Raw genomic sequence first — 9008 nt, forward strand, 5'->3', positions numbered from 1 at the left:
AGATGGTTTAAAAATGGCACCACGATATTATTTGTGGCGTGTGCCTCAAATAGGTCTTGGATCGCGCCTCGCTTCCGCTGTACGCCTCGGACGGCGACGTGACCTCGCTCCTCACACTCTCCACGGCGTCCTCTACCAGGGCGAAGTCTCATTTTCCAACGCAATGTGGTCGACCGCGCGACTGGGTGGCATGGGCCAAGAAAAATATAAAGAAAAAAATATAAAAAAGTTTCGTACACTTGGTGTTGAGTGGTGCTTCTCCGCACAACCTAGCCTGTAAGAGCCACAAGACTGTAGAATGGAAGCCATTCGAGAATTGTGTTTGCTGATTACAAGGCGTCGGGTCGTACCAAGCAAAGCACCGAATTTCAACCGCCAGTGTACGAAGCACGCCGGAAGTGTTTCTTCAACACTTGCCAAGTCTAACAGCATCGTTTGACAATGTCCAAACGGCCTTTGGTTGTTTAAACCAAAAACGTCCTGGATATCCCCGGGAGGATGCCAGCCATGGTTCTTCAGAGGGATCGTGTCCAGGCATAGCTAGGATCTGGATCCGAAATCAGGTCGTTGCGTATTCCCCACGCAAGCTTTGCATCCGTCGGCCAATGGACGTCCGGGCAAGCTTCTATGCTTTCTGAAAGGTCCTCTGCAACGCATAATGACGTGGCACCCGCATTGGTCACACACGTGGCGTCCTGTAGATGCGAACACCGCGGAGACTTTGCGGCCTACTATGAATCCTCTCCGTGGGTAGATTGGGATCATGACGCGACGCTCGTCATGGGGTACAAAGCTCTTCCAACCTGCGTACCGTCGGGAGACGCGTGTGACTATTTTGCATGGCGTTGCTTGCATCTGCATATATATGTATGAACGTGTTCCGCGTTATCTTCATTATGACACAAAGACTTCGCATACGTAGCGCTACGCCTGAATGCGTGGGAGTTGGCTCCAGCACTTGGTCGTTGGGAGTGAGCTGCGCACGGAGAGATCCATCCCGTGGTGGACCCCACTCGCCGAGTCATAGCTCGCGCGAGGTCGTACGCAGCTGCATGCCACAAAATCAAAAAACAAAACGTTCAATCTACGCTGACGACGTCACGGCCCGTCGTCCGCGCTTGAGATCGCGATGATCACGCGCAACAACGAGCGCCAAGATGATGACACGACAAAGCTTGATGATGTGAAATATCTTTTTCGCCTTCGCAAGGCGCCGAGCGACCAGATGCGCCTAGAGCGCGGCCGTACAGAGACCCTTAGCGACGGCCAAGATGCCGAACGCGGCATCTTGCGGTCGTCACAAGTAGCTCGTGCGCGTATATGATGAGGTGCTTGGCCTCGCGCAGTCTGCGGCTCGAATGCCTCGAGTTTCCCTTGGGCATTTGGCCAGCGCGTTGAGATCCGCGACCCACTTGCATGCGAGCTACAACAAACGGGTGATGTGAGAGCTCTCGATAGCGCAGATAGAGCGCAACAACCTCGATTTCGCGCATCCCGGACAAACGACGAGCCGCGTGATCGCGTCAGAGACGACCGCTTCGCTCTGTCCTCAGTCGTGTTCTAGGTTGACCAAAGTATTAGCGACAGAGCAGCCATCGCCCCGAGATGTACGGCTCGGCAATTGAGCTCGGGCACGTGCGTCTTGGATGAATTGGAAGGCAAGCAGTGACGGGGTCGAAACGTCGTTTGCCACTGGCACCTAGTCGCTCTGTGAGACGTACATAATGCAAAGGAGGGCGAGGCTACTACTTCCGCTCGTTGGTACCTTGAGCTACGAGCGGATCCGAGGCGAGGTTTATGGCGGGCGGTATCTTGGCGTTGGCCCACAGGACTGGCTACCGTGTGCGAGAAGCAAGACGTCATGCGTGAGGCGCTAGAGGCAGGCATACATCGGACTCGGCGCCACGAGATGCCATGCCCGAACCCGATGTGGCGCTCGCATAGCTCCAGCGCCGTCCTTGCTCGTGGTTACTGGCTCGTTTTGGACTCTTGTCATTTTGGATGGCGTCCGGATATATTTCCGGATACGTCACCAGAAGCGATCGAACGAGCCACGGGTCGAGGCCAGCGTCCGCACTCCTCGCACCAGCGCTCGGGCTGTCGCTGCCATCGTTTGTCCGACTATATAACTCGTAACAAAGGTCAATAAACAGTTTACTGACCCTTGCCCGTAGTTGGTGCATAGACGCCTCGCTGAAGTGCAAGCACCTTTCGACCGCCACGGCGCCAACGGCTGTGACGCTGCTGATGCAAGCAATGTGGGTTTGACCTGGTTTGACCCAGTACTGGGCACTGCCAATGGCGGCGGCGCGGCTCATGACGCAGAGCTACTACCGCTGATAAGGCAGCGTCGGTCGTCGGCGACAGAGACCAAGCGGGCTGCCGCAGCGATCTGTGGTCGACACGGACCGGTCCTCTGGAGACCACAGAAAGAACAAAGTAGGAGCTGCAAAAGATAGCGCTAAACGCAGAGCCAAGATCGACACTCGTTCGACCGCACCCTCGCCAAGTGACGGGCCGAGTCCTTGTGCATGTTGGACAATCGAGTATAGAAGCTCGTCGTCATCGAGCTATTTGCAGTGAGCGTCGTTCGGGAGTCGCCCGGGCAACCGTTTGCGTTCAAAAGAGGGTGTGTGATGCGGAGTAGACTGCTAGAAACGATGGATCTCATGGGACCGTACCCTTCTCGCACCACTCATTTGTGCATCACCGAGTTGAGCATACGTGGCCATGGCCTGAGGTACCACTTAGTAGGGCGACCTCCGCCAAGGGCATGTGGCACCTCTCACGAAGACGTCTCGGTACTTGGACTCGAGAACGCACACTGCGTCAATGCGGCGGCGACTGCCGCTAGCTCGCTATTCCTTGAGGTTGGGATCCGGAATGGTCGTGCCCACTTCAACTTGGCCATCAACTGGTCGTTCCGGTTGGAGTTTATTTAAATTCACATAGAAAATGCAAGGTCTCGTCGCATTTTATATTCAAAGATCGGATACGCGTATCCGGCGCAGCAGCTATCACATCGCAACCTGGTCGGTCGAGCGCAGCCCCATGATGCACCAACCAGGTCGGGCGACGATGGTGATCGGAACATGGACTGACGAAGGGCTGGTAGACGCCGAGATTGAGCTCGCGCTGCGCCACGACACGTCCGAGAAGGACCGCCTCCTCGCCTCGCCACCGCCGACCACGCTCCACCGCGAGCCCGTCGAGTACGTGGCCATCGTCCCGTACGGCGCGTCGACCATGCGCCTCGCGCTCTACGTGCTGCTGTGTGTGGCGTCCGGCGGCGTCCTTTGCATCGTCGTCTCGTGGTGGCCGCAACTCTTCACGGTCGTCGCCCGCGCGCATGGCGTGAGTATGGGCGACGCCGACTACGTCCTCGTGACGGGCGCCAACGGCGAGGTCGAAGAGGCCACCGTGTACCACGAGGACCCGCGCTTTCGCTGGTTTGAGTTCAAGAAGCAGCGCTACCTCTACTCGTCGGCCAAGCACAAGTTTGAGCGCGGTACGTCTCTCGATCTCCGATCGACTTGCGACGGGCGAGGTTAGTGGCGTCGATCTTGCACGAGCGCTGCGGCGCTGCGCTCCACCGCCTCGAGACGGGCTTGACGACGGCGCTGGTAGACGAGCGGACGCGACTCTTTGGCGCCAACACTATCGAGATTCCGTCGGCGCCGCTGCACCGGTACGTCCGATACGAGTTGGGCGATGAGTGAGATACTAGCTCTGTAGCGTGCTCTTTGAGAAGCTCGTGCACCCGTTCTACCTCTTCCAGATCATCAGCGTCGCCTTGTGGTTGCAAGAAGAGTACTACACGTACTCGATGGCGATCCTCGGCATGTCCCTCTCGTCGATCCTCTACGAAGTGTACACGCAAGTCCAGAACGCCAAGCAAATGCAGGCGCTCGTGCGCTGCGACGCAACCGTCCTGGTCGTTCGCGACAGCTCTCTGCAGGAGCTTCCGGCAGCCGACCTTGTCGTCGGCGGTGCGCGCCCGACCTTATGCTAGGTGGTCGTTGACGGTTCATGTAGACATTGTCGACATCACGGCCGGTGCTGTCGCTGCCGACATGGTCCTCTTGATGGGCGACTGCACGACTGACGAGTCGTCGCTCACAGGCGAAGGTAGCGTCTCGCTTGGTTCCTGGTCTACGATTCTCTTGCAGCGATCCCGGTCACCAAGCAGCGACTCGGCGACCACCGCGTGCACGTCGACGACAAGACCCTCTCGAAGAGCGTCGTTTTGTACTCGGGCTCGACCGTCCTTCGCACCATGGGTATACATCGCGCTGGGTCGAGAGAGCTGATGTCGCAGCTGATTAGGGCGCTGCAAGGGCGTCGTGCTTAGAACCAGCTTTAGCACGAGCAAGGGCGAGCTCTTTCGGTCGATCCTCTTCCCCAACGACATTCCATTTCGCATTGTGAGCGACAGCTACCGCTACCTCCTCGCGCTCGGAGCGATTGCCCTACTGACGACGACCCAGCGCGTCTATGACGCGTACACTGTCACGTATTTTGAGAAATGACTCAAAACGACTAGGATCGCGGCCAACTCGTCGCTCTACGACCTCCTCATCTCGGTGTTTGACTTGATTTCGACCGCGATTCCCGCGGCGCTGCCCATGATCCTCACGGTCGGCATCGGCTTTTCGCTCACGCGACTCCAAGCGGCCAACATCTTTTGCATCGACGCCCAGCGCATCAACGTTGGCGGCCATCTCGACTGTTTTTGCTTCGACAAGGTCTGGTTTGTATCGAGGTTTCAAGTTGATACAATTCTCCGGGCTTGTAGACGGGGACACTCACGACCGAGACACTCGACTTTCTCGGTGTGGATACGTGTGACGGCAGCGGCATCACAGACCCGAGTGCGAACTGCTTGATGGGCCTCGCCGCGTGCCACGGCCTCACCGAGACGTACGGTGCGATATCGGGCTACCCGCTCGAGATGAGCATGTTTGCGTCCACAAGCTGCAGTCTCCAGATGACGCGCCACGGCCTCCTCGTGCTCCGTGACGGCAGCGAGTGGCTGCGGTACCGCGACCGCTTTAGCTTTGACGCTACCGTCCAGCGCTCGAGCGTCGTTGTCCAAACCGACGACGCGTCACTGCTGGCGTTTGTGAAAGGGTCGCCCGAGGCCCTCCAAGACGTAAGTTCTCATGAACTTTCGATCAAGTGACCAGGCGTAGATTTGCGTCCCGGCGTCGCTCCCGAGTGATTTCGACACGATTGTGCACCAGTATGTCTGCCAGGGCTACTACGTCCTTGCGCTCGGGCACAAGGTATTCGAGTCGGCGCTCCCCGAGACTCTCAAGCGCGACGACGTCGAGTCGGACGTGCTCTTCCTCAGCTTTCTCCTGTTTGTCGTACGTCCTTGCCTCTCAGATCTGATCTGCAACACTTTTGTTTTCAGAATCCGATCAAACCCGAGTCCCAGTGGGTCATCGAGACGCTCCAGGCTGCGGCGATTGACGTGCGTATTATCACGGGCGACAACGCTCTCACGGCCGTGCACGGTCTCTCCAAACGTCAGTCGTTCGAGTGCTAGAATCTGTGAACTAGTTGCGCGCGAGGTCGGGCTGCAGCTGCGTCCGCACATTGTGCTCGTCGACGTTGTCCATGACAGCCTCCAGTACAAGATGCACTACGGCGGCGACAAGGACGCTTCGATTTCGATCGATATGTTTGAGGTGCCGCAGCAGCTCGGCGTCTGGCACCGGCTCCGCGACGCCATCGTCTTTGACGCGCTCCTCGAGCAGTACGATGTGGCGGTATACTTTTCACACAAAAAGTAGAGAGAATGTCAGGATGTATTGGGTAGATGACGGGCGCAGCACTCGAGTTTGTGGCCCAAGACGCCGCCTTTGAGAGCGTACTGCCGCGCTTGATTGGCGACACCAAGATCTTTGCTCGCGTCAAGCCCCAGACCAAGACATGGATCGTTCAGCAGCTCATGGCGCAAGGGTACGTCGCGTCCTGATACTTTGATACTATTGTCTCGATGTAGAAAATATGTGGGGATGACGGGCGACGGCACGAACGACTGTGGCGCGCTCAAGGCTGCGCACGTTGGCTTGGCGCTCTCGGACGCCGAGGCCTCGATCGGTGCGCTAGAGTACCTCAAAGTGTACTTGGTATCAATCTATCTAGTGGCGCCGTTCACGAGCCGCAACAAGGACATTGGCGACGTCGTCGCTTTGATCCAAGAAGGCCGCTGTGCGCTCACCACGTCCCTCCTCGCGTTCAAGTACATGGTCATGTACCCCGTGATCGAGACGACGCTCATCACGGTCATCAACCACGTCCAAGCCACCTTCTCCAACAACCAGGTATTCTTATTTTCTTATTCGTCAACTTAGCTTGCCTAGTACCTCTTTGACGACCTTGTTGTCGTGCTCGGACTCTCGGTGCTCATGCTGCGCACGGGTCCGTCTCCGATTTTGACGCGGGCGCGTCCGCCCGACTCGCTCTTTGTACGATTCCCTCTCACAAGATACGACGACGCTGATGTTGTATCGCAGGCGCCAGCGGTCCTGGGTTCGATCGCGGGCCAGACGGCGCTATTCGGTCTCTTTTTTGCTCTGCCGCTCTGGCTCGCGCACTCGCAAGACTGGTTTTGCGCGCTGCCAGACGTCGCGTCGGGCCGCAAGGTGTGCTTTGCGTACCAGCCAGACGAGTCGGGGGACATGACGGTGCACGCGCACGAAGTGTCGATCGTCTGGACGACGGGTGCACCGCTCGAGGTCCAGCTGCAGACTCATGGGCGTTTGTAGGTCATTTGCAGTACCTTCTGCTTGCGATCGCGTTCAACTTGAAGGACGCTTTCCGCAAAAGCGTCTGGACCAACAGATCGTTTGTGCTCTACACCTTCGGGATGACTTTGCTGCTCTCGTACATTGTGCTTGCGCCAGGTACCCACTCGGACTCCAAATTGATGCTGACACGGCGTGTAGAGAGCGATCTCAACATCAAGTGGCTCGACCTCACGACGCCGCTGCCCCAAGCGTTTAGCCGCCAAGTGTTTGGCATCTTTGTCCTCAACGCCGTCGCCGCCGTGGCGTGCGAGGCAGGCGTGCGCAAGTGGACGACTCAATAGATAAGACTGTTGTTTGCTTTCATATATAAATGTATCGACATGGCGTTGATTAGCGCCGGAGGAGCGTCTCGAAGCGGCGCTGCTCGGCGGCTTCGCGTTCTGTGCGCTCGCGTCGAAGCTGCTCGAGGCGACTCGAGGAGGACTTGGCCTTCTTGGCTTTCTTCTTCTTCTTCTTGAGCTCCGTGCGCGTCGTGACGACTGTGTCGCCAGCAAAGTCGAGCGCGTCGGCTTCCCGCAAATCGTCGGCGACGACCATGAACGTCTTGGGCCGGCCCACAATCGCGGCCATGGGATCGGCGAGCGCTGCACGCGGCGCCTCGGCGTCGTCGTCGACGTGGCTCTGCTGGAGATACCAGGGCTGCGCGGGCGGCTTGTGTCGGCCTACATGGCGGTGGGCCGGGTTCAGCGCGCCGCCGAGGGCAATGCCTTCGTCCGGGTACTTCTTGTTGCTGGCGACTGGCGGCGGCGGCGCGATCTCGTCGGGCGCAAAGAGGTCGATGGCCGGCGGCGTCGGCTTGGTCTTCTTGAGCGCTTCGACGCGGCCGTCGAGGTCGCGCTTGCGCTTCTCGCGGAAGGCGGTGCGCTCGGCCTCTTCGTGCAGCCGCTCGTCGCGCCGGACCTTCTCGATGTTCTCGCGCGTCCACACATGCCACTTCTTGTGCTTGAGGATCCGCAGCCCGCCTCCGCCCATGGCGATGGAGCTGTTTTCGAAATACTTTGTAGTTGACTGTGTCAGAAAAGGGTGTAGTTGGACAAAAAGGGTTTGGTTGGACGAAAAAGGGTGTTCATCGGCAGCAGGGGGGAGAGACGCGCCATTTGGTCATTTCGATTTGGTGGCTGCTGGCGCCGTCTTACTGAGACCCGCCATAAGGTACTGGAAAAGAGATGACACTCTATGGCGACGCATGTTATTCTTGCACTTTTTACCCCAACCCTACAAGTTGGGAATCGATGTTGGCGTCGTTAATCCGCACACAACAGCTTATCGAGCCATGTCCATCTAAGGTCGTCATCGATACTACGGAGCAGCGCGCGCGACCGGCCCGTCGCAGATATAGAAATACGATATGTGATCTGCTGCGTTGTCGGGTTAACGGTAAGTTGATGACATCCACCACAAGGTCGTACGTGACTCTAGAATCCTTGTCAGCATAGGATCCATCTTGGTCGACTTTCGCATGGAAAATTTTAGCGTCGTATATTGTTGTGGGCTACGTTGTGCAGAGAAGCATCAACACCAAACTCAAGTGCCACTCGACACTAAGTGTACACGGTACAATTTTGTGTCCTATTTCAGTTTTCATCGTCCAAATGGCCGACCACTTCGCGCTTGAGAACGAAATTGCTAAGGTTTGGCACATAGATAGTGTTGTGTCTGGTTCGGTCAAGCCATGCCAGGCCGATGCAAGCGTGTATCGCTGGAGAGTTATGACTCCAGGAAGCGAGTAGCCTAGAGTCTTGGTAGCTTGTGTACGTGGTGTAGATAGGATAGTGCTTAGGTGCCATATACGGATGATGTCCGGTAGCGACCCTATACGGTAGTGACCCATCAAAGAGCCTCTTGACGAAGGTCTCATCCGGCACAGCCTATCGTTCTATCCACAACGCTGGCCTCCATAGTCTCAGTTCCCAATCTGCCTTCGTGGCGTAATGCAATACAACTGCCTGCTTCCTGGGAGATGGCTCTCCCCTCGCTGCGTTGTTTGCGTTGCACTGCGGAAGCCGCCACCACAATAGTGGACGCTGTAGAGAGCACGGAAAGCGAAGCTGTATTGACGTGCCAGGCGTACAGTGGTAGCGAGATGCGCACCGAGCCAAGATCATAGTGCCATCTTAGAGGCACTAGGCACTCTAAACTAAGATCGTAGCGAAATCTGAGAGGCAGGACGCCACGACGCCGACGCTGCTT

At 57.3% G+C, this 9008-nt stretch overlaps 1 protein-coding gene across 2 annotated transcripts in view; it reads left to right on the forward strand.

The window, feature by feature from the left end:
* Nucleotides 1-3051: 3051 nt before the first annotated feature.
* Nucleotides 3052-9008, forward strand: part of SDRG_15095 — a gene marked incomplete at its 5' end in the record, with an annotated part of 10630 nt that continues 4673 nt past the window's right edge. Inside the window, 19 exons of one of the 2 annotated variants that reach the window (XM_008621257.1) lie at nucleotides 3052-3067; nucleotides 3116-3508; nucleotides 3553-3688; nucleotides 3736-3989; nucleotides 4036-4128; nucleotides 4170-4280; nucleotides 4327-4501; nucleotides 4544-4745; nucleotides 4796-5152; nucleotides 5193-5369; nucleotides 5417-5519; nucleotides 5566-5774; nucleotides 5825-5967; nucleotides 6011-6108; nucleotides 6154-6332; nucleotides 6372-6476; nucleotides 6525-6732; nucleotides 6777-6914; nucleotides 6957-7163. In XM_008621257.1, coding sequence (XP_008619479.1) covers nucleotides 3052-3067; nucleotides 3116-3508; nucleotides 3553-3688; nucleotides 3736-3989; nucleotides 4036-4128; nucleotides 4170-4280; nucleotides 4327-4501; nucleotides 4544-4745; nucleotides 4796-5152; nucleotides 5193-5369; nucleotides 5417-5519; nucleotides 5566-5774; nucleotides 5825-5967; nucleotides 6011-6108; nucleotides 6154-6332; nucleotides 6372-6476; nucleotides 6525-6732; nucleotides 6777-6914; nucleotides 6957-7099 — 3240 coding nt within the window. In that variant the 3' untranslated portion in view covers nucleotides 7100-7163. Of the gene's footprint in view, nucleotides 3068-3115; nucleotides 3509-3552; nucleotides 3689-3735; nucleotides 3990-4035; nucleotides 4129-4169; nucleotides 4281-4326; nucleotides 4502-4543; nucleotides 4746-4795; nucleotides 5153-5192; nucleotides 5370-5416; nucleotides 5520-5565; nucleotides 5775-5824; nucleotides 5968-6010; nucleotides 6109-6153; nucleotides 6333-6371; nucleotides 6477-6524; nucleotides 6733-6776; nucleotides 6915-6956; nucleotides 7164-9008 lie in introns of those variants that run through there. The other variant, XM_008621258.1, reaches the window with a different exon arrangement.

This window comes from Saprolegnia diclina (genome assembly GCF_000281045.1).
Source record: "Saprolegnia diclina VS20 unplaced genomic scaffold supercont1.84, whole genome shotgun sequence".
NCBI classification, from domain to species: Eukaryota; Oomycota; class Saprolegniomycetes; order Saprolegniales; family Saprolegniaceae; genus Saprolegnia; species Saprolegnia diclina.